The 26,598-nt window shown below is 36.3% G+C and overlaps 1 protein-coding gene across 1 annotated transcript in view; it reads right to left on the reverse strand.

Moving 5' to 3' along the window:
• LOC307141787 (inactive heparanase-2-like) overlaps window positions 1–26,598 on the reverse strand; it is a gene marked incomplete at its 5' end in the record, with an annotated part of 71,750 nt that overhangs the window by 30,840 nt on the left and 14,312 nt on the right. Inside the window, 4 exons of the mRNA XM_079842241.1 lie at window positions 2,290–2,404; window positions 6,229–6,335; window positions 8,424–8,517; window positions 26,318–26,365. Coding sequence (XP_079698367.1) covers window positions 2,290–2,404; window positions 6,229–6,335; window positions 8,424–8,517; window positions 26,318–26,365 — 364 coding nt within the window. The remainder of the gene's footprint in view (window positions 1–2,289; window positions 2,405–6,228; window positions 6,336–8,423; window positions 8,518–26,317; window positions 26,366–26,598) is intronic.

The following is a 26,598-nucleotide window of genomic DNA, read 5'->3' on the forward strand; positions in this document are numbered from 1 at the left end:
TGAAGGTAAGCTGCATGTTAAGCTAAAATCATTATTAACACAGTGGGACTGTTTTAATAACATTATAATAATAATCATTATTAATACAGTGGAACTGTTTCAATGTTAAGGGTGGAAGCAGATTAAAGCTGTTTATTTGTATCTATGAAACCATTGTAAAAGGAGGATCCTGTCAAAAAGGTTCATTACTTATATTTAATTACTAGTCACATAGTGTTGAATTTCCATTTGATGTTGTGTTGAGATTGACTATACATTTTTTTGTGTTGGTGTCCCAGAGAAGTAGATATTTAATATTAATATAATTTAATATAATGTAATATATTCATATGACAAACAAAACCTGAGAGATTTATTTTATATATATATATATATATATATATATATATATATATATATATATATATATATATATATATATATATATATATATATATATATATATATATATATATATATATATATATATATATATATATATATATATATATAATCAGTATAATAAATCTCTCAGGTTTTGTTTAATATATTTATATATTTATTCTTATATATTTATTATTTGATTAAATTTAGTTTTTTTTAAACTTAATGTAACATTGTAACATAAAAAAAACTATTAATTGGTTTAATGTCGGTTGCCTTTCCAAATAAAACAAAAATGCATACTTTCATAATTTATTTATTCATTAATTATTTATTTAGTATGATTGATATACTATTATTGTTTTTGTTACTATTTTGAATTAGATTTTATTTTTATATTTTCGTTTTTCATTTCAGTTAAAGTTTTAGTAATTTAGTTGTTTTTTGTCATTTTTATTATTTTAGTTTTTTTTATGTGTGTACATAGTTTTTATTTATTTATTAAGTTTTAGATTTGGTTTGTAGTTTTGTTAATTTAGTACTTCAACTTTAAACAAAAATGGGAAATGTTGCCTTGGCAACTAGATGAAATAAAATATTTTATTTCATTTAATATTTATTTTATTTCCATTAATGAAAAAGATTTTTAGGGTTTAACTTTTAGTTAGCAATAATATCCTTGAATAATACATGATCTGTTATAGTAAAATACTGTTACAATTATTTTGTCAATTTAAAATAAAATAAATGATCAGATATGAAATTAAATATAAAAATGGAAATTTAGTTTAGAATCAGATCTCATAATATAAGTCGTACCCAGTGTTGGGTAAGTTACTCTAAAAAAGTAAATAATTTAAATAATTACTAGCTAGTAACTACATCTTTAATAGTGTAATTAGATTACTTTACTAATTATTATCTCTAAAAAATATTGCACTGCTTATTACTAATTACTTTCTAAATCCCATATTAACCTCAACCAGTTGAACAATACTAGGATAGACATGAAACTGCTCTTTTAATTCATTCAAATAAATATAATAAAAATGCATAGATTATTCTTGAACTGGCTAAAAACATAAATTTTAACATTAGACGTTACATTTTAATGTTAAACCCACTATTGTATAGAATTGTAGTATAAAGTATTTAAAGCAATTACATCAAAACTAACTAGTGTCCAAGGAATTAGTAATTAAATTACAGTAATTAATAATAATGCATTACACCCAGCATTGGTCGTAACAAAAGCTGAAAAGTTTTAAACATGTCTTCTATACAGTCTCAGTCTACAGTCTTGGCCTTTCCTACAGGTTCTCAAATCAAACTGAAATTTAACTGAACTCATCTGTTTGTCCCGGCTCCAGGGGTCTGACCTGCGGACACTGTGAAAGAGTGAGGTCTACATAATTCAGGATGAAGTTGGCAGCGGTCTGGAGGGTGTGGCTACCTGTGGAGTGCCCTTGTCTCAGGTTGCAGGGCTGTCAGCATCTGGCTGTTCCACACAGTGGGGCACACATGTAGAGGGGGTGGGAGACAGGTGACACTGTCTCGGGCTTGAATTTCAGTGCAGTTCGCCTCAGCTGCCTAGTATTCAACACCACTAAACACCTTTCATCTTGGCTAATAGGTCCCACGGGAAAAGCCATAAGGTGCTTGAGCCACATGCTAAAGACGGACTCTGTCTAAGACTATTTTCAAAACACTTCATGTGGAAAAAAACGACGCCCAGGTCATTTTTACGAAAGCGTTTTAGGTGGTTTTACAATACCGTAACGAGCATACCACACAGATCACTGCGTATGGTGTTAATTTGAGTAACCTTTAGTGCGTGTGGTATATGACTCAGATCCGTCTGCAAGTTATGTGTTAAACAACTTGGACTGCTTTTGATTTGGTTTCTGTTTATGTGTTAAAACTTACAGGTAAAGGGTTGAAGTTCTGGTCGACCAGGTGATTGTATCCATAATCAAAAAAAGAATGTCGGAGTACAACGTCGATTCCATGAGCTGCAGCGATACCAAGAGTGTTGAGCCACCTAAAGCAAAAACAGAGTTCAAGCAAAAATGCAGTTTAAATATCAGAACTTTAGGAATGCAACTGATAAAAGATATGAAAAAGTTCTGTGACATTTTATACATGAAAGTTATTTTCTGGGTGCGTAGATTCTGTTTACAAAACATGAAAAACAAAAGGAGGAATTGGCACGGAGTCAAGGTCCATTGAAAAGAAGTATATTACTGACACTAGTCAATATTAGTCAATGGCATTTATACATTTCAATGCACTGGAGACACCAGGGCTCAGTTGTTCACAAAGTTTAATCTAGATCTGAATGATCTGGATTTGGAAATTCCATGTTACGCTAACCAGGATCAGGTAATCCATCATACTTTTGTGCCCGTTTTTCAAAGCAAAATTGGATCACCCTGATCCAGATACACATTTCAGATGACCAAATCTAGATTACTAAAGCTTGGAGCCCCTACATGGTGATGGAAAAAGTAAATGGGGGAAAAAAAATGAAATGCTTTTGCGTTCTTTCAGAAAAGTTTTGCGTAGCGTTCGCATGAGAAACTTTGCATTTGCTCTCAAAGAACTTTTGTCTGGTTCCTCTCTTATTATTGTGCCAATGTAGTTTACAAACAGTGATAAAAAACACTTTAAATTAAATATAATATTTATTTTATGGCGCCAAACACCTAATTCTAAAATATATTAAAAAAAAACAGAACAGTGTTATATATCTTGTTGACTTGTGTACTTAAATTATCCCAAATGTTTCCAGAATGTTTACATCCAGAGAAATAAGCTATTTTAAGCAGGACACTGACCTATCAGTGACATCATACCCACATTACCCTCGATTTCCGGTTTATTTTGTAGAAACCATGGAAACACCAAAGATGCTTTAATAAATTATATGTTTTATTAGACAACTGATTATTTTACAGTAATACAACATTTTCTCCGTCATACAATATGTTTTAAAATGAATTGCATGCCATTCAGCAACACAAGCCATCCAGCATTTATTAATATGATATTCTAATATCGATCAAGCTCACTGCAACAAGTGCAACAAGTGTCTCAATGCAGCCGCAGAGCGAACGCACAGAGTAATGTTATAACATAATTTTCAAAACACTCAAATGTATCTAATATGATAAAACAGTGCTGTTACCCCACATACGCTTGACCGGAAGAAGCGGAAGCGACGGATGAGACAATACAATTTCCGCTTCTGTCGAGCCATGTGTCGCGCTCGTCTCTTATTAGCAATCGCTCCAGCGGCCTCATTCAGCTCCCACAACACTCAACTGAGTCCCGTCCCGATTCTTTTCCACCGGCTATGAGGTGAAGATGACTGCTGCGTCCCAATTCGTCTACTTATGCTACGACCTAAAGTATGTACTCTTTTTGTGAAGAAAAAGTATGTAATTTTGAGTGTATAGCAGAAGAGTATGTAAGATTTGAGACATACTACTTCGTCATTTTAATGGACAGCTCTGTTGCTTAGTTACGCGCATCCTGTCACCGTTTAAACTGCCCTGTCAATCATCTTGCACCTCACAGTTCAAATCCTCCACATTCAATTTAATTTAACTCTACCGTATTGGACAAAAATGTAGTAGCACGTTGATCTGCTCGTCGTGGGTCTTTCATGCAGAGACTCTCCTCATGCGTTTGCAATTTAAATATAAGGATGCATTTAAAAGTTATTGGCCACACGTATCATTACAAAAGTTCACAATGCTGCTGCAGGTGAAATATAATGTCGATAACATTGAATACATTTATTTTCGTCAAGTTAGATTCTGATTATTAATCACTTAACCCTCTTTATCTAAACCTCTCTACTTAACCGTTGGAATCGCACATCCGTCATGTTTGTAGTTTTTTAACACATTTATCCACGTTTGTAGTTCTAAGCGAATCCTCGTCCATCCTGAAGTATTAGCCGTTAGAGTGTCTCTCTGCAATTCGAATTCTGAACGGAAATAGTAGACCCTCTTTGGAATACTCCATTTCAACATAGTATGATTTGGGACGTACTAATTCTATTTTCGAATACTATTTAGGACGGATAGTATTCGAATGGGGACGCACCGGACATCTCCCATGAATCAGCGATCAATCTTGCGCATCAAGCAAAAATCCTTCACATCAAGCTACACCTTTGTTTTGAATAGGCGACCTCTAACAGCAAAAAAATAAACGGAGTGTCTATTTACACCAAGTGCAAATAGTGTGCCTTGTTGGCAAGTGCTTTTGGCATTAGCTGCGCCTAACAATGCCTGGTTGGGCCAAACAAATAAAAAAAACACAGATTTTTCAACATCTTCAGTGGTGTAGTCAGTAGAGCGTAGGGCCCAATAATCTAGGTTGACGCAATCGACCCAGGTTCAAATTTGCCTTTTGCCGAGCTCGCTCTTCTCCCTTTTCCCGTCACACATCACATTGGAAAGGCATTTACTTTCAGTAAAAATTAAGCAAATGTTCTAAAAGTGGAAATAAAAGAAATGTTTAATAATAGCATTTATTGGGTAGGGTTAGGGGTAGGTGTAGGGAGGGTGTATTATCCATTAAGGCAGCATCCATTTAATAATTTTAATAAATAAAATAATTTACACTCTATTTTCCATCGGATTCCTTTCCATCAGCTGTGGAGTTGAAGAGTCAAGACTACGGGCCCTATTTTAACGATGTAAGCGTATGGTCTAAAGCGCACGGCTCAAGTGCACTTGGCGTGGGCGTGTCCGAATCCACCTTTGCTAGTTTAACGACGGGAAAAATGGTCAGCGTGCCTGGCACATGGTCTAAAAGGGTTGTCTAAACGAGTAATGGGTGCATTTTGGGAGTAACGTGCAATAAACCAATCAGAGTCTCATCTCCCATTCCATTTTAAAGCCAGTTGCGCTTGCGCCATGGTGGATTTGCTATTTACATGACGGAATTTGCAAGCGGAAAAACGCTTCTCTAGCAAGGAAATGTATCTGCTCGTCATTACTGCAAATAGGTAGGCTAATTCTGATACATGCAATGACTGTCCACTATGACATGTAGGCATTTTATGTACACAATAATAATCTTTAACATTTTAATTCTTTAATTTTAATTTAAATTTTTTTAATTTTCATATTTAAAAATGTTTGTGTGCTGCTGTGCGTCTCTGTGTGTGTGTAATAAGCAGTGTACACCTGTTGTGCCCACGCCTATAGGTGCATATTACTAACGCACTCTTTAATTGCCTTTAGACCAGGTTTTTGTTGGTCAATTGCGCAGTCAGTTGCCTCAAAATAGCAATGCGCCAACAATGTGCCTGAACACACCTCGTTTTCAGACCAGCACACCCATGGGTGCACAAATGGGTGCAAATGCTTTTGCTATTTAAACAACGTGGTGCTGGGCGTGAAAATTATAACTGCGTCAGACAGACACTAAAGCATAAAACACTTGTGTCGCGCCTGGCGCCGCATTGTGCTGGGTGTATGATAGAACTCCTGTGATTCTACCCCTTTTTTTGAATAAGCAACCTCTAGTGGCAAAACTTACATACTGTGCCTTTAACAGCAATTAAGCGATTAATACTTTACAGACAGATACAGATCATGCATCTTTGTTTCTGGACTTATAAATTTAGTCTAACTCTATCCTAATGAATTTAAATTCTATATGTAATGCCAATAATTATATTTTTATATGGAGATATTATGGCAAATTACTAACAAATAATAATAAAAAAAACATGAATTGAAAAAGTAAATCACAATGATTAATCAGAGAAAAAAAATAACTTAATTAAATTATCATAAAAGTAACTGTTAGTTAGAGCACCTACAGACTACATGCTTTACTTACAGAAAACCAGCAGCAAATGTGTCTGACAAATTATTGGTGCCCCCCGCCCAAGCAGGACCAACTCCACCCAGCCACACACGCTTCTCAGGAGCATGAGTCTGAACAATCTGAAAGACAGACATCGACAAATCTTTATCAGGTGAGACAAGCTATCAATCATTGAGCGATGGACAGCTGTTCAGGTTTGATTCTTCCATATAGTCAAATATTGAACTGTCTGGTCCACTTAAACAAGATGAGACCATCTGACTAATATTTACAATGACCAAACAGATTTGTTTTATAAATATCTCTGAATGTCATGCATGTATTCTGAGATATTAAAATATCCACAGAACATAAATGTGGAATGTGAAATCAAAATACATAGAAAATATCCAAATATAAAATGCATTACTGTTTGAATTTTTGAGGGTCAGTAAGATAAAAAATAAAAATAAATAAATAAATATATATATAATACGTTTAGTCAGTAAGGATCCATTAAAAACGGATCAAAAATGACAGTAAAAATATGTATAATGCTACAAAAGATTTACATTTCAGATTAACTGGCATTATTTTAAACTTTCAGAGCACTGCTTCCACAAAAAAAAATAACAACATTAAAAATAAATGTTTATTGCACACCAAATCAGCATATTAGAATGATTTCTGAAGACTAGAGTAATGGCTGCCAATATTAAAATAGAAAACAGTTATTTTAAATTGTAATAATATTTCACAATATTACTGGTTTTACTCTATTTTTATTGTCCTGATCCGTAAAACTAAAAAAAAAATTGTCAAAGCGTGTACTATACTTATATACAAGTATATTATTAAATGAATTAAGTATATATAATTAAGTATATTCATATATAAGTTCATATAACTTATATAAATTAATATATATATATATATATATATATATATATATATATATATATATATATATATATGTTTTGTATATTAATTAACATAATATACAAAACTAAATAAATAAATGCAGCCTTGACGACCATAAAAGACATCTTTCCAAAAATATATAAAAAAAAATCTTATGTACCCAAATGTTTTGAATGGTAGTATCTAATACATACAAACAATGCTACTGCAATGTAATAAGAAATGTCATGAAAGTCGTTTTTTTTCCCTCCATGCAGCTGACTGATAAAAACCAGAATCTTGACTCCAGTTTTTGTGTTCAATATGAATCAGTCTGTCCATGAACAGTTTGTGGGCATGATTTGAGATCGGATCCCAACTCTGCAATATAATACACAAGACCGACTGCCGTCCAGCTGCAGGGTCAGAGTCTGGTTATAATATAACACATGTTGGGTATTAGGCATATTCCATAATAAGCCAAAGAAAAGCTCTCCTCGTTCTCTCCACTTGTGATTCAGACACACTGTGAACCTCAGGACCTGCTGTAGCGAGTGACAGCCAGAGAATCAACACTAAAGCATAAATCGTCTTTCAAAATAAATCCATAAACTGTCACGAACAGCAGGAGGGTACATGTGCCGCCAAACACCTGCAGATCTACTCAAGAAAAAAACGGGATGTGAATTCCATCTTTTATTACTTATTTTATATAAACGGACCTTTGGGTCTGAAGTTTAGAAGCGGAATAAGCACTTGTTCATCTGACATCACACATGTAATGGGCTCTAATCACTGTCCCACTGGGTTTGGGAGTGAACAAAACTTTGGCGTCTTTTGTTTGATATTTGTGAGGAAGGCCAGTTTTCCCCCTCTTTCACTTTCAGGCGAACACTGGACCAGATGTGTGAGTTTGAGATGCATAAAACAGGAGAGCTATGTATTTATAGATTGGGCCTCCTGAGGGAAGTCTTAAATGTTGTGAAACCTGGTACTGCTTATTAGACCAAAAGGGGACTGTTCCCAGAGCAGCTGAGACATCATGAGGGCTGAGGGGGAACTTGTAAATTGTAAACCCAATCAAACGCTTTCCTTCCTTACTGTGCCCTGACCCACGCTCCCTTAACACTAGGCCACCTATCAGACCGACGACAGCTTGTTTGGATGGTGCAGCTGAGGATAAACCCGGGGCCCTTGAGATAAACACAGTTAATGAGCACTGGAGGGACTTACACACTCTCACAACAACAACCTCAACACATATATTAGTACATCTCTGACCTACACGTTCAAAAACAAAAGATATCTAGGCTGGCTGTAAATCTTACCTTTAACACCTTGGTAATCTGCTCAGACAGGGTGTCCAGAAGTCTCGTCTTCATAAAGTCTTCCACTTTGGTCACCCGCCTATCAATGTAGTAACTGCAAAAAAATGTATGTATATATTAATATCAATTGTTCAAAAGGTTGGGAGAGTATGTTTTAGTATTTTTGAAAGTCTCATATGCTCAACAAGGCTGCATTAATTTGATAATATTGTGAAATATGACTTATAAATTATAATATATATAAATATATACAGTAGTACACCCTTTACATTCTATGGTTTTACGTATCAGGACATAATTAAAAATCATCTGGTCCTAGGCAGGTTTTAAGATTAGGTAAATACAACCTCAGATGAACAACACATTTCACTGTCATTATTTAGTTACCAAAAATAAAGCCAAAATCGAGAAGCCATGTGTGACAAACTAAGTACACCCTATGATTTAATAGCTTGTTAAACCACCTTTAGCAGCAATAACTTGAATTAACCGTTTTCTGTATGACTATTATCGGGTTTAGGTCTGGACTTTGACTGGGCCACTGCAACACCTTGATTCTTCTCTTTTTCAGCCATTCTGTTGTAGATTTTCTGGTGTGCTTAGGATCATTGTCCTGTTTCACAACCCAATATTGTCCAAGCTTTAGCTGTCACACAGACGTCCTCAAATTTGATTCTAGAATACTTTGGTGCGCAGAGGAGTTCATGGTCGACTCAATGACTGCAAGGTGCCCTGGTCCTGTGGCTGCAAAATAAACCACCACAGTGTTTGGCAGTTGGTATGGGGTGTTTGTGCTGATTTGCTGTGTTTGGTTTTCACCAAATGTGGGACTGTGCATTGTGGCCAAACATCACTTTGGTCTCGTCTGTCCAGAGGACATTGTTCCAGAAGTCTTGAGCTTTGTTTAGATGCAATTTTGCAAACCTAAGCCGTGCTGCCATGTTCTTTTTAGAGAGAAAAGGCTTTTTCCTGACAATCCTTCCAAACAAGCCACACTTGTCCAATCTTTTTCTAATTGTGAACTTTAAGATTTAACATGTTAGCTGAGGCCTGTAGAGTCTGAGGTGTAGTTATTGATTTTTTGCAGGTGCACGGTCTGACCCTTGGGTGAATTTGCTGGGACGTCCACTTGTGAATAATCGTCCTCACTTTAGAAGGATTGACTTCAAATTGTTTGGAAATGGCATTGTAACCCTTTCTCAGATTGATGGGCAGCAACAATTGCTTCTCTAAAATCATTGCTGATGTCTTTCTTCCCTGGCATTGTTTTAACACAAGCCTGAACGCTCCAAACCAACACAAATTCTGCTTTTATTGAGTTGGCCACAGTTGCTGATGATCAATTAAGACATTTGATTAGCAGAGCTTAGCTGCTTCTTAATTGTGGAAGCAATAAGGGTGTACTTAGTTTTTTCTTAGTACACATGGCTTCTCCATTTTGGCTTTATTTTTGTTAAATAAATAATGACACTGTGTAATATGTCATGTGTTGCTGTTCATCTGAGGTTGTATTTACCCAATTGTATGACCTGCTAAGGACCAGGGGCCTCATTTATAAAACTTTGCGTAGGATTTGCGTCAGAATTGGCGTACGGATGAAACATAGGACGTGCGTACGCACAGAAATATTCGGATTTATAAAACCGTGCGCACGCACATCCTACGCAGTTTTCCCTTAATAAATCACAATCAATTCTAAATGTAGCGCAGCTTTTGCGGCTTCATGTCACGCCCATAGTTGCCCATAAATAGTGAAACGCCCACAAGTTAATATTCATAGGTTGCGAAATCATGGCAAACACAGAGAGGAAATAAAAAAAAAAGTAACTTCACTCAATGTGAGGTAGAAGTTATCGTTGGCGAGGTTGAAAAGAGAAGAAAAGTGTTGTTTGGAGGGCACAGTGTGGGCATTACTAATGCCAAAAAGACACTTGAGTGGCAAAAGGTTGCAGACGCCGTAAATGCTGTAGCCTCACAACCTCGGACTATCGCCGAAATAAAAAAGAAATGGTCGGACATCAAAGTCGAGGCAAAAAAAGCGTCTAGCGCTCCATCGCCAGAGTGTGTCCTCTTGCTGTCTGAAGATGCGTTCACTCCGAATCCTTCCATTCGCCACATCTTCTAGAGCACAAGCCATTGTGCGTCATTACACATTGAGATGGGCATTTTATTTCCATCCATTTAATTGAATCTGACAAGCTACAGATGTCGGTTATAATCTACGTGGAAATGGGAAATAGTTCCGTGCAAATGTAATGTCTTGCAGCTTTCTGAATGGTTGAGACATACGTCATTTTATCAAAAATAAAACTAAAGGCATATGCATGAATACCATGAACGTAGCTGATGAAGAAATTTTACTATGAAAACAACTTTCCCCAGTGGACAATTAATACATCTATCTATTTATCTATATATCTCCCTAATTATCTATCTATCTGTCTAATTGCATCTATCTGCTCCGCCAGACGGACACTTGACGAGAATATCAGTTTTGTACATTAGCTATTTCGTTGTTTACCATATTTATGAGGATGAATTGCAATGCATAACATGCCAATATTATTGCAGAACATATTTCACTTTTCTTTTTGCAAATATGTGTTAATTTGCATTTATGTTGCAATTTTCGTTTGATTTTGTTTGTTTTACACTGCAGATCGATCAAACGGGTGTTCGTGTAGGCTGTTCATTGTAAGACTTGCTTTGTGAAGTCTTAATGTTATTTATGAGAGGCATAGCCATTTCTTTTACACAACGGTCTACAGTTTCACACACTTTCACGTGTTTCTTCCATCTGCCGACGGTGTCGCCTTTTCTCATTTCACCCGTTTTTGTGCGTACGCCTGGGTCAGAGCTTGCGTGAAGGACCGCACATTTTCCCGTCAAGTTTGCTTTTTATAAATACCAATTATTGCGTAGAGAGCGGCGTACACCTTCTTTTGTGCGTACGCAACGTTTATAAATGAGGCCCCAGATGATTACTGATACTGATACATAAAACCATAGAATTCAAAAGGGTGTATATATATATATATATATATATATATATATATATATATATATATATATATATATATATATATATATATATATATATATATATATATATATATTAGGGCCGGGACTCGATTAAAAAAAATAATCTAATTAATTAGAGGCTTTGTAATTAATTAATCGAAATTAATCGCATTTTAATTGCATTTAAATATTTGACCTGAGAACAGTGAGAAGTAATTTTTTTCACATGGATTTTTAGTATACCATTGAATAATGACTGAATACATAAGCTTAATCAACGAAATATTGTTTATTTATTTCAGTCCAGCAGACCAGTGCAATGTTTGCCATTAAGTGTAGCAATAGCATATTTAGGTCCTTGTAACTTTACTCAGAGTCGGGCTAACGTCCACGCTAACTCCTGTGTTTTGCGTTGAGGTGATATTTGAGGCTCGATGTGCTGCGGTGATACGCAAATTCCTTGTTGCATAGCTTGCACACAACCATGCTCTTGTCGACGCTTCCATCCTTTCGTTTTTTAAAACTAAATTTCCCATCCACGGGCCAAGCAAAGCAGTCTCGTCAGCTTCTTCGTTCATGTTCACTGTGGTTTGTTGTTGTCAGAAGTCAAGAACGCTAGTTGGTGCTCCAGTATAATCGGTCCGTCGAAACTCATTCATTGAAAAACGTTCCGCGATGCAAAAATAAGTGTGGTTAAAATTATGTTATTTATTTTTTGCGTAATTAATCTTAATTAACGCGTTAAAGCCCCGTAATTAATTAATCTTAATTAACGCGTTAAAGTCCCGGCCCATATATATATATATATATATATGTATGTATATATATTAGGGCTGGGCAAATCAACGCGTTAAAAATATTTAACGCAAATAACGCAGCGTCCGTTTTTATATCCATTTTTGCTTGGCATTACATCATGATCACGCTCCTTTTCATGTAAATGCTTCCAAGCGCGTCAAGACACATGAGAACGCGCTGTATGCCAATGTCCTGTCTCTCTCTGTGTGTGTGTGTGTGTGTGTGTGTGTTTTTTTCATGTCAGCTAATCAAGGGACACTCTGACACACACACACACACACACACACACACACTCGACGCATAGACAGACTCGCGTCAGTCTCCTGCTCACATCGAGTTCTCTTTTGCTCTTGAACAAACAATAACTACAACACAGAGGATTTTGAGTATTCTCATATTAGGAGTCTTAAATTAGTTAAATAACTTCTTAAATGAACTTAAAGAGTTGTGAGGAAATGAGATGCGCGGGACAGCGCATTAGATCCGCGTCATTCTCGGCAGTGGCTGTTCTTAAAGTGACAGTGGCACTGATGATGCCTGTCATTAATGTTCATCAAAGAACAACGGGAACAGAGAAAATTGTAGCTTTAATGATGATTAATCTATATTTCATTTATTATTTATGCAGTTAAGAAAGGTGTTTGATAACTATTACATTTCTGTATATGTCTAACAGGGAAGGCCATGGGTAAATATAACATTTATTATTTTGGGTTTATGTAAAGATTGTTTTAAGTTCACTTAAATTAAAAGTAGTTTTTTTTAAAGCCTAATAAATGTTGAAATTGGGAACTTTTAGTTATACTGTAATGTAACGTCATTAATGTGATACAGGCCTTCATTAATAAAAACATGACAATACATATATAATAACATATTTAAATAATAACATATTTAAAATATGCTGTCTTTAAATTGTTTATACATTAATTTGGAGAGTAACTGAAATTATTACAATATCAAAATATTAAAAACTTAAAATATTAAAAACTTGCAATTAATCGTGATTAATTGCAGAAAAATTGCGATTAATTAGTAAAAAAATTTATCGATGCCCAGCACTAATATATATATATATATTCAAAAACTACTACATTTCTAACTAACAATTATTTCAATTTCATAATAACTAAATATTTAAATAAAAAAATCATAAAAAAATCATTACAATAGGAAATAACACAATCCACATTTTCCCACTTCAGTGAGCAAAGTTCAAAATATGAATTAAAGGCATTAAAGGCCAGTCTGCAAGTTTACACAAAAAATAGCAAACAGATTTATCCCATTAATTATATTAAGATGTAAAAGAAGACAGCGGTGACAAGACACAGAGCTCTTTCTGGTCAAAGAGCCGCAGCAGCGAGCGAGTGAGTGTGAGAGAGAGAGAGAGAGAGAGAGAGAGAGAGAGAGAGAGAGAGAGAGAGAGAGAGAGAGAGAGAGAGAGAGAGAGAGAGAGAATGAGTGAGCGAGCGAGCGAGCAAGTGAGAGAGGAGTTCGGGATGAAGTAGCTGTGGGCCGGCCATCTGGAGGAGGGTGTGGAAAGAGGGCCTCAATGAACTGCACGATTGTCAAGCAATACGTCCTAAGAACTTGACGTATCTGAAGGAATAGTGGTTCTCTGTGGACACTGACCTTCAAAATTTATGGTCTCTATGGGATTAAAGCTGCACAACTCTAGAGGCAACAAATCTTCATTATCTTTGGATCTCAAACAGCAACGAGCAACTCTCAACCTCCCTAGTATTATATTTAGTTAATGTGTCTCCAGTTGTGGTGTTTTAAATTCCACTTGTAAGGTACATTAGCCGCTTCTCAACAAAAAGACTTCTGAATTTAGCATTCAAAGCAGATGAGACGTCTGGAAGATGGTTGAAAGAAAAATGCATCTGTTTCAAGGAAAACAGGAACTCCTAATGTAACAGATAAAGAATACATTAGAGGACGGTTTTATTGCTCAGAGGATTTTCTTTCATAGCTCAGGAAACTTAATTAAATTCGTATGGTTTTTTTTCATATCAACTTTGTTTCGTTTGTTCCTCCTAAAATTCCTTAGTAGAAATATATCAATAAATAAATAAATTACACAACAACTAATAAAAAATAAAAAAAATGCAATAAAAATCTATCAACCAACTAATCAATCAATCAACCAATCAATCCGGGCAGGAAAAATTGGAATGTATTGTGTAATTATACAGCAAACTATTATACAGGGATAATTCCACCACTAAAGAGCTGTTCACATAACTAATTATTTCTGGGATTAGGGGTGGGCTATATGACCAAAATCTTATTTCACAATATAAATGATCACAATTATTTTATTTCATTTTTCACGATATAGTTATTTTTGCTTTGAATGGGTTATGATATCAAAATTGTTGATACTATTGAAATTTAATTACAAATTTAATTAATTAAAACGCTCCACCGCGTCTGACTGCCGGGGGTGACGGAGGAACTCAACAGGGTTAGTATTTCTGGGGAACTCTACTGGAGCATAAGACACACGTAGGCGTTGCAAGCCGACACTTAGAGCGAGTCCTTCGTGCTTTTGGCCACTCGGGGCGAGTACACGGGATGATGCCAGACGGGACAGAGAAAAGCCAGGGCTGGGTCTGTCCCCTCCAATGGCAACGCTTGCAGGTTCATGACCTGGTCCCTGAAAGGAGTGGTAGGAACCTTGGACACGTATATAGGCCGGGGTCTCAGGACAACGTGAGAGTTGGCCCGGCCAAATTCTAGGCATGATTAGTCGACTGAAAATGCTTGCAGGTCCCCAATCCTCTTGATGGAAGCCAATGCAACTAGGAGTACTGTCTCAGAATTTGTAACCCGACTGATTGCAAAGGTTCAAAGGCAGGTCTCTGCAGTGCCGGGCAGAGGGTATCGAGGTAGGAGGAGGAGGGTTCAACCTTCTCACACCTCTAAGGAACTTGATGATCAGGTCGTGCTTCCCTATGGACTCACCTTGGACTGCTTCATGATGTGCGGCGATTGCGGCAACATACACTTTGAGGGTGGAGGGAGACAGCCCATTTTGCAGGAAAGAAAGCAGGACTCCGACCGGACATCTTCGGGGGTCTTCCCAATGGGAAGACCACCACTCAATGAACAGGTTCCACTTCAATACATAGAGGTGCCTCGTAGAGGGAGCTCAAGTGGAAGTGATGATGTCTACCACTGCTTGGGGTAGACTACCTAGAACCTCTGTGTCCTGTCCAGGGACCAGACATGGATATTCCAGCGGTCTGGACACAGGTGCCATAGGGTGCCCGTCTCTGAGAAAGCAGGTCCTTCCTCAGAGGAATGGGCCTGGGAGGGGCTGTCGTGAGGAGCATGAGTTGAAATTTAAATGTCCCCACTAAGCAAGCCGACAGTGGCAAGGAACACAAACTCCATTAGAGAAAAAAAGCTTGGGAGAACCCAGGCTCAGTTGGTGGGCCAGTTCTCCTCGAACATGAGGCATATGAACGAACACAGTTCATTAAGCAACTAGCAAGACCTGCTCCTCATCCTCCCTGGCTTTGCACAGTGTCTGTGCAAGATGTCTCACTGGGAGCCTGGGGCCAGCTGTTTGCCAGTGCGTCCATGCTGAGGGTCCTCTAGGGCAGGGAGTAAAACAACTGGCAATGTGACTTGTGCGGCACTGAAGTGTCTCCATATCAGTTGGACCCCCTGGGGATAGAGTCGCCATGATTGAGCATGCCTGGGATGTGAATGGCACGAAGCAACCTCAAATGCTTCTGACTCCATAGGAGGAGATAGCGGGCGAATTACATCATGTGGCGGGAGTGTAGATCACCTTTTTGGTTGATGTACGCAACAGTCGCAGCGTTGTTCGTACGGATCAGTACGTGCTTGCCATGTAACAGCATTTTGAAATGGCCCAGCGCAAGACGTACTGTTAGCAACTGGACGCAGTTGACATGCCAATGCAGTTGAGGTCCTGTCCACAACCTGACCTGAGACTGCATGCCCGTTGTACATGGCACCCCAGCCGGTGGCAGAGGCATCCGTGAAAAACACAGCATGCCTGGACACTTGTTCTAAGGGAACTCCTTCCTTATTTATACACACACGGCGGGGCGGAGTGTGAGATGTGTGAAGCGCATGCCAATGTCCACTGGCTCGTTTAGTTTATACTCAAATTAGATTGGTCTCTCAAAGCAATCCCCAATTCGTTGGTCAGTTTCGACGTACATAGAACGTGAAAGACTGAAAGGGAACAAACTACAACAGAACAAATTAAATACATTAGGCTAGACCAACCTGAAAAACTTCAAGCACTAGAAATAAGAAAATCTAAGTAATCAAAATGTATAAAAAACACTGCATATTATTCACAGTGTTACAAAAGTGATTCAGTCAAGAGCAGTGAGAGATTATCGCTATATCCCTTAATTTGTCAATGCGCAGGGTACTCCATTAATTTCAGTTGTTTGCCCAATGCGTCAGATCAGCGCATTTAATTCTTTTCATTTGTAAAAGTAGACATGATTTTATACATGAATATTTATAGGCTACTTTTATATTTTGGAGAAAGTAACCCCACTCCTGCCCTAAACCTACCTAGTTCTAAACAATATAAAACATGTAACAGGCAAATAAAAGTACAGTGACAGGTATTTTTTTTTGTAAAAACTGACCAAAAACTGTATAAAGGTATTAACTCATGTTGCATTCCAAGTCTTCTGAAGCCATACGATATCTTTATGTGAAGAACAGAGTTGATCTTAATGTTGTAATCGCTGAAATGATCCCGCCGCTCTGTGAACACATGCAGTCATATCTCATTCAAAAGATACACCCAATTCTTTAGCATGACGCAATTGGTCACGAGACACACGAGAACCAATGCAATGTTACTATCAAAGCTGATGTAACGTTTCTTAAGGGGGCAATTTTTTTATGTGTGCATTAGGGCTGAAACGATTCATCGAGTTACTCGATTAACTCGATTACAAAAATTCCTAGAGGGAAAAATTCTGCCTCAAAGCCTCGTTTAAATTCCTATGACACGCACTATACACGCAGGGATCTGATTCACACGGACCGCTGTTCAATGTTCAGGAAGCACACCATAGCGCGTGATACATTTTGAATTTAGTTGGCGTGATGGCGGAGAATAAAGATGTCCACAAACGGCAGAGAATGTCTAAAGTTTGGGATCATTACTCTCAAAAAGAAGAGAACAAGGTGCAATGTGTCTACTGCAAAGTAGACCTGGCATTCCACAGCAGTACGACTTCAATGGTAACGTAGCCTAAGCCTATACATTGATGTTCGCTGATTTTAATCCCACACTGTATTTGTAGCGATGTCGTGATGCGGTTTGACTAAATATGATGTTTAGCTTTGATGTTTTTAAGTAGTTATTCACGTTCAATTGCAAGAGATACATTTTTTTAGAGCCTAAAAAAAAGAACACCTTCTCACACACACACACACACACCCTCGTCTGTCTCACACACCAGTCAGACCAACCGCGGCAATGCATCACATATGCTTAAACTTTTATGTAGCCACGCAACAATAATTTCAGCATGCGTTCACTGTATACACCGGGACGTGATGTTTCTGCCGTACCAAACTGCAATGAAGCAACTCGTCTGACTGGGGCGTCACTCTTCCTCACGACACACACACACACACACACACACACACAAAAACTGATCGCTTTGGGTCTTTTCTTCACACAAATCAATCGTTTGGCCTCAGAACACTTGGAATATGTGTACCTTTTGAATATTTTGTGTCTGCAGTCATATCTGCCCGTAATATCCTGTATTTTATATTATATAATAAAACAAATCATAATGGCAAAATCATAACCCATTATATAATTTCATCATGACGATAACATTCCCATTCCCAATTCCCATATGTATGACGCCAAAGATTTCTCAATGACATCAATGGAGTACCCTGCACGTCGTAAAACGATGCTAAAGGGGTACTCTGTGCGTTAAAAAGTGACGCCGAAGGGTCAGTATGTAAAAAGTTGGGAGTGAGAACGTGTTGCTAAAAACACATGTAAACAATAAGCTTTCATGACCATGCAGCACAGCAACATCACGAGCGCGTAACCACGATAGAGACAAAATCTCAACCGGTTAAACGTGTCTACCGGTATATCACCCACCCCTACCTGTCCTGGAATCCTTCTTTACTGTAAAATGATAATTGCACATCAGAATATGTGAGCGCATATGGCTTGAGTTTGACTAAGTAGATGGTGTTTTTTTTATAAATAAAATTCTCCTCTCTGACACCCTTTCCTACTTCCGTTTCCTTTAATCAGGGTTGACCTCTAGATTAATGAGTCTGTTTAACTTTAGCCCACCCTCTCTCCACAGACGCAGGGGGGCTGTCTAATTGAGGGAGAAATGCTAACTTGTTTATGCCCTTATAACTTTTAATGACCGCAGCTATTGCATGCACTTGATAAAACACTTGGAGTTTCTCATTACTGAATAATTCAAAGCCACTCAGCATGGAACTAATTAAAGTCATTGAAAGCACACCCAGCTGTCATTGTGCTGGGAGATAAAAGACAGCGCCCATTCGCTAATGAGCTTGTTTCTGATTATTAAAGGGTTGCCATATTGCAATGCAGTGTTGAGCAAGTCAAGCGCTTTCTGAATGAGAGGTTATAAAGCGACAGCCAATCTGAAGTAAAACTCAACAAGAATGAGATTTGCCCTGCATATTTCGCAGAAGCTCTCTGGACACAGCATCTGTGATTTCTCATGATATCACAGAGAAAAAAAAAACTTGCTGACCTGGAACTCGCCTTGTCTGTCTCCAGCAGTCGGAAGTGACTGCTTGGGTCAGACTTGAGCTCCGCACTGCACTCCTACCCAGACAAGCAAGATCAGTTCAGATTTAGGTCCTAGCACAATATATTAAAATTAATTAAGACCATAAACAATGGCCATCTTAAAAATTGTATTCTATATTTTTTCATTACAATACAGTACATTTTATTTACTATTGTATGCAGTTTTGTAAAGAAAATTACAGAAGTTATTCTTAAATAACCAGGGCAAAACACATTGGAGTATATTGTGTAAATATACAGCAAACCATTAAAAATGTATAATTCCATCACTACAAGAGCTGTTCACATTACATTTGTAAAGAAAATGTTACAATTAATTACACATATATTTCCTAAGAAAATACTTTAGTTATTTGTTGCAACTTTAACTTTACAAGCAAAATAATTTTTTGTCCCGATTTTGTCGAGATGCAGATGAATGACATCATGCAAGCATGGCAGAACCCAGGAAGCGGCGCATATAGTTAATGATAAACATTTGTTTTTACGCAAATACAACACATAAATCAGTTAACGCTCTAACATCACACGATTCAAAATCCTGTTTGGTGCAAAACCTGACAGGTGCATCACACATGGTGACTGATAATCATACGAAACAAATGGCAGCATTGCATCACCACATCATTTATCGTCCTCGGTTTGGTTGCCAGATAACAGCTGTGTTGTCAATGAACACCTGCCAAGCTAACCGTAGCATTGCCATTTTGTTTCTATACACATCATCTTCCAAGCATTAGGTCGGTTTTAGAGTTTATTTTATAAATATTGGCTGCGTCTGCAAGCTTAAAAATGCTGCCTTCGGAAGATGCATTCCAAGGTAGGAAGGCATCAAGTCACTTCCTGTCTCCTGAAATACCTTAATGGTTGATTTGTGAAGGCAGCATAGATGTATCCTTCGCCTTAGAATAGAACACACAGGATTGTGGAATATCAGTGACATATGAGCCCCCCAAAAAAAGATCTGAAAGTTGCCGTTGGTGGTCAGTTTGTGTGTAAAATTAAGTTTTTGATCTACGTTTTCTACTTCTGAAGTAATTTCTAGCAAGAAATTAGTATTTAGGAGTGACGAATATACCTGTAGACACGATTAACCAGTAGAAATTTGTCAAATGGTAGAGATTTTGGACTATCCTCTCTTTCAGTTATGCTCATGTGACATTGCTGTGCTGCGGCGTCATAAAAGCTTATCATTTGAAAGTGTTTTTAAGCATTGCAGCTTAAAAACACGTGGATTTAAACTTGAAGTCCAATAAGCAGCAAAAGAGCACTCATATTTTGCATATTTCTCAATATTTGCGCTTGGGCTGCACGATATATATCGTTTTCGCATCGATATCGCAATGTACACATCCGCCACAGTCACATAGATGTCAAGTCGCCTATAAGGATCAAGTAGTTGATCTGTTATCCGTATGGGCCAACTGCATACAAAAGCATGCTTCGTGGATTAATTGCAAAGTTTAACCATCATAGTGTGAAAGTTTATCATTTGCATATGCATAAGTCCTGTCAGTTTAAACATCAAGCACAAGAAGATTGGAACTCACGCACTGAGCCGGCAACTGAAAACTGAATTCAGTTCCCTTTCTTATTTTTTTTTTATCTTGAACAGACACGTGCACGCAAAATTAAGTCAAAAGAACAGCGAATATCCTTACGCAGTCATTATTCAGACGGTAATTGTTTTTCGTGGGGTCGTAGGGTATTTTCATCATTGACAGGGGCTAGTCTGTGATTTTATTGCCGTCCGAATCCACATCTGAGTTTTCAAGAATATATCACTTCAAAATTCACTGTTTATATCCTTTTTGACCACTGCAGAGCACCGTACGTTTGCGCTTCGCTGTAATTTGGATGCATTTTAAAGATCTAGACTTTTATTATTGAAATGCTGGCAAGTATTTACAAGAGCAATATATTTCATCACGGCTCAAAAAATAAAAAGAAGGAAAGCATGTAAACATTTGAAATGGGCCGTTATTACGGCAGCAATTATGTTAAAATAAGCAAGCAGCATTATGTGTACCTCATGTAAATAAGAGGCTGTATTAACTTATTTTTGCTCATTTCCATGTAGAATAAAATTACATCCTTTATTTAGATAAAATACAAGACATACTATAAATATAATGTGCATCTATGTCTTCCTATTTTAAAACCGATTAAAATAATTAAATAATAATTGATATTTTCCTATTATTAAATTAAATATGCATTTATTCTTATCATACCAAGCATATGACATTTTATCTACAGCAAACAATTATGTTATTGACCACGTGAGCAGCGCGTTCCCAGGTGCGCAGGATCCGAATGCACAAGTTTTATCACTGAGGTGGCATGCAAATGTATTTTTACGGACTTCTACGTAAGAAACAATTACCGTCCGAATAGGGCTATTGTTTTGTAAACAATTGAGAAAGAAAACAGATGTGTATCATTATATTGGCTCCATGCATTCATCTTAAAGTGACAGCAGCCTAATATAATAACCACTTTTGAAGCACTAATAAAGATACATTGTATCAATTAATTAATTTTATTAATTATATTTAATTTATACAGTGATGACTATGCAGTGTTATTTTGCATTTGATTATGTCTCTACCTGAATGTTAGATATACCTGAAAATGATAAAGCACTGATTAATTATCTTGTATCTTTGTTCTATTGTATTTATCAATGCTAGTTATTTGTTTATTATTTTTCCTATGCAGATGCACTACCCTACAAAATCACCACAATCATTCTAGAATGATTAATTCTTTACAAACAGAGCTATTCAAATCATCTAGTGAAATTGTTTTCACTATATATATATATATATATATATATATATATATATATATATATATATATATATATATATATATATATATATATATATATATATATATAGTGACTGTTCTTGACTGAAACCCTTTTGTAACTTTAATGAGAATAAATGTATATTTAATTTACACAGTGAAGAAAAAAAGGTTCTATATGGCACCAAAAATGGTTCTTGGCTCGTAATCATAGGGGAACCTTTTTTAGTGCTATATAGCACCAATTTTGGTGCTTCAGTGGTTCTTCAGTGGTTCTTCAGAGGTTCTTTGACTAAGGTGCTATATAGCACCTCTGAAGAACCACTGAAGCACCAAAATTGGTGCTATATAGCACTAAAAAAGGTTCCCCTATGATTACGAGCCAAGAACCATTTTTGGTGCCATATAGAACCTTTTTTCTTTTTGAGTGTATGCAGTGTTATTTTTATACTTTTGATTACTTAATACAATTTATGTAGTATTTGAAGTGCTCAAATCTATTTGATTTGTGTCTTTGTTCTGTTGTAGTTTGTTTTCCTATTGCTTATAACAAGTTTATTTTGTTATTATTTTGTCGCTGACTGTTTACTTGAGGTTTTTTTTGTGCTTAGGCTAGTTTTTTTTTGTGTGTGTGTGATATTAAATTGATGACAATAATTATAACATTTCAAAAGTTTTGATATCAAAAAAACCTTCTTTAAAGCAAACATATATCATTATATATATTTAAATATATATATTGTTATTGTTAAATAAAATGACTCCTATTGTGAAATCAAATTTTGGTCATATCACCCATCCCTAGCTGTAGTAATCAAATATTTGCTTAGTTATCACCAAAGCTCTCTCTATTTTGCTGTAGATAATTAAACTGTTACACTGCCTCAGAACTATGTCTGAATTCAGTTTTGTGCGCAAAAGCTGCCTGCAAAGTCATTGCCTGATAGAACAGTGAGTCAGCAAGTCAGCAGCCTAAACTTTCAGACGCAGCCATCATGCAAAATCCCATATTTGACTAAAGGCAGCATGAATACTCTAGAACTAATAAGGACACACCTGGATTCAATCAGGATTGGGCTAAAGAACAAAGACATGACAACAACATAAAACAAGAGGTTTAAAATAAAAGTCAGACAAAAGCTGCCCAGTTACACTCCACAATCAGAAAACTTCCATCACCGTCTGATGGACAGGCACAACAGCTAAATACACTCTCAAAGTTGAAAACACAGTCCTCACCTCCATAAGAAGTTAAGAGGATAAAGGGTTTTGAAATGAGCAGTTGTTTAGAGATGAATACACTACAGGTGATTATCCTTTCGCCTCAGGAACACAGCTGCTCTAATCCCTAAAAGACTCTTTACTGTTCTGTCGCCGGTGAAGCGTAACTGATCGCACTTATTAACAACCACCATATTACTCATATACTGTGTACAAATGTGAAGTGGTTATATTTATACATATATACACTACTGTTCAAAATAGTACTAAATAATTCATACTTTTATTCAGCAAGGATGCATTAAACTGATAAAAAGTGACATTTATAATGTTACAAAATATTTCTATATCCAAAAAATGTTATTCTTTGATTTTTTTTATTCAATAAAAAATCCTGAAAAAATGTATCTTGGTTTAAATAAAAATGGTTCATTGTTTAATTGAGAAATCAATGTTAAGTGGTCTCTTAAGTTTAAGTTAAGTCCAGAGCTGTATGTAGACACTACCAGTCAAAAGTTTGGCAACATTAATTTTTTATTTGTTATTTTATGTTTTCTAATCATTCTAACATCCCTTCTTTTTATTATCAAGGTTGTTGTTTTTTTAAAAGAAAAAAGAAAAATAAGAGAAATCAATACTTTTATTTAGCAAAGGCACATTGAATTGATAAAAAGTCGGCAATTTATGAAATTAATAAACATTACAATAAAGTTCTATTTATAATAAATGCTGTTCTTTTGAACTTTCTACTCATCAAAGAATCCAAAAAAAACCCCACAGTTTCCACAAAAATATTAAGCAGCACAACTGTTTAACATTAATAATAAAATGAAATGTTTCTTTAGCAACAAACCAGCATATTATAATGATTTCTGAAGGATCATATTACACTGGAGTAATGATGCTGAAAAATAAGCTTTATATCACAGGAATAAATTACATTTTTAAATATATTACAACATAAACCTTAATTTACATTGTAATAATATTTCACAGTATTACTGTATTTTAATCTGTACTTTACTGTCATTTATTTCATTTTGATCAAATTAATGCAAACTTTGTGAGATTAAGATACTACTTTCAAAAACAAACAAAAAAACGTAATGTTTCCAAACTTTTGATGTGATGCTATGGGAAACAGAAACACTGTATGGATAGTTACAGAATAGAATGATGTTGTTGAAAATATGAAAAGAATTTTAATTGCTCTACCCAAAGTGTGAAGTACTACATACACCAACTGTTGACGTCTTTTACGATGCTTCTTAGTAATGGTACTTAACCAGATTAGGAAAAAAGCCTCAATTAGAGGCCTGCATGTGTTTGCTGGGAGTGTAAATTTACCTTCCAGCACATTATCCCACCTCACAGGTGTTAGAAATTAAGGCGGAGGTGGGGAACAGCTTGATTAACAACAGAGCAGGACAGACTATTTGTATTGCTATTGCCTAGAGAGCAAGGTAGCCAATGACAGATATATTACATGTAGTACAATTTCAATGAAAGCAAATTACATACTCATATTGAATGTTTTTAGTGAATATTGTGTAAAATGCTCATGACGAAATATCTGCGAATAGATTATCCATTGACAAGGCAGTTGATTTTGAAAATGACACTGGTTTAACTAGCACCTCTCTCTTAATTGACCAGTGGGTAACATTAATCCTAGTTCCAAACCCATAAGACCTTCGTTCCTCTTCTTCGGAACACAAATTAAGATATTTTTTATGAAATCCGAGAGCTCTCAGGCCCCTCCATAGACAGCTATTTAATGAACACTTTCAGGTCCAGAAAGGCAGTAAAAACATTGTTAAAATAGTCCATGTGACTCCAGTGGTTCAACCTTAATTTTATGAAGCGACAAGAAAACTTTTTGAGCAAAAAAACAAACAAAAATAATGACTTTATTCAATGATTTCTTCTCATCGCTGTTGACGTAGTAAATACAGTGCAGCGCTTCCGAGTTACGTCTTCGCTACGCTAGAACGCCGGCTTACCATTGGCTGATGCTGTTCACGTGAGCACCACGGCGCATGCGTGTGATGCTGACGCAGGAGCTGACCAACTTAAACTGCATAGCAGACTGACACAGACGAGAAGAAATTGTTGAATAAAGTTGCCATTTTGGTTTGTTTTTGGACACAAAAAGTTTTCTCGTTGCTTCATAAAATTAAGGTTGAACCACAAACTGTTTTTACTGCCTTTCTGGACCTTGAAAGTGTTCATTAAATAGCTGTCTATGGAGTGACCTGAGAGCTCTCAGATTTCCTCAAAAAGATCTTTATTTGTGTTCCGAAGATGAACGAAGGTCTTACGGGTTTGGAACGTCATGAGGGTGAGTAATTAATAACAGAATTTTCCTTTTTGGGTGAACTATCCCTTTAAGGGTTAGGGTTAATGTTACCCACTGGTCAATTAAGAGAGGTGCTAGTTAAAAATGCCTTGGCCGATATACTGACCTACTACTATTAAAAACTATTGTGCATAACAAATTATTATTCTGAAATTTAAATTTAATTAAATTTCAAAAATGATGATGGGCCTAGTGGTTATAAACTGGTTGCTTCAGGACCCAGAATCAGTACCAAAATTGTTTATTGTTAAAAAGTAATAATAACAATGTCCTTAAAATAAAACATTTAAAATGTATGAATACTGCCCAACAATTTGTAAATAGTTTTGTAAATGTATAAATGTTCTTTTTTTAAAGTTGGTATGGTCTATAAGTTGGTTTACTTTTCTTTCCTCTTCTCATATAGGTGCGATTCGCATACTACTTTTCTATGAGGATTTGTAGTTTAAATAGTGCGAGTGTGTTCACACTTAAAATACCATATAGAATAAGTACATCTTAAATGCCCAGATACAAATAGTTAACCGAAAAATCAAAGGCTAGAATGCTGGATGCTTCATGTTCACGCTTCTGGTGCACACACACACACACACAACTTAATGTGCTTTTTTTTCAATATTTTCATTGTTTTTCCCCTGCAGTATCAGAACAGACCTGCGACTCATTTATGGGCCATGACCCACCAATTGAGAACTACTGACACTTTTGCATTAGCATTCTGTTTTGTTTTCATACCACTGCAAAGCTGTATTACATCTTTAGAGAGATGATCTCAATGTTTCCATAAACAATGGAGAATAATAAAAGGTTATAATTTAAAAAAGGTAAAATACCTACTGTTGCCACGTTACTGCGTCAACCACAGAACCACCGTTTTTCATAAACCTGCAAAAGAGAGGAAAATTCAGTATTGTTCAAGTCAATGGGGAAGGTTATTATTGCACTGGAAAAATGACTCTCCCAAAAAAGAACTGATGGCCAAACACACAGAAGGTGTGTGTTTATTCCGCTGGTGACACTGATCTCTCACGCTGTGAGTAAATTTGTGCAGAGAGGATAGTTTACCAGGGAGCTGAGTAATCTTAATCAAACGGGGGAGCAAAACTCCTTATAAGGAG

This window comes from Gobio gobio (genome assembly GCF_949357685.1).
Source record: "Gobio gobio genome assembly, chromosome: 18".
NCBI lineage: Eukaryota > Metazoa > Chordata > Actinopteri > Cypriniformes > Gobionidae > Gobio > Gobio gobio.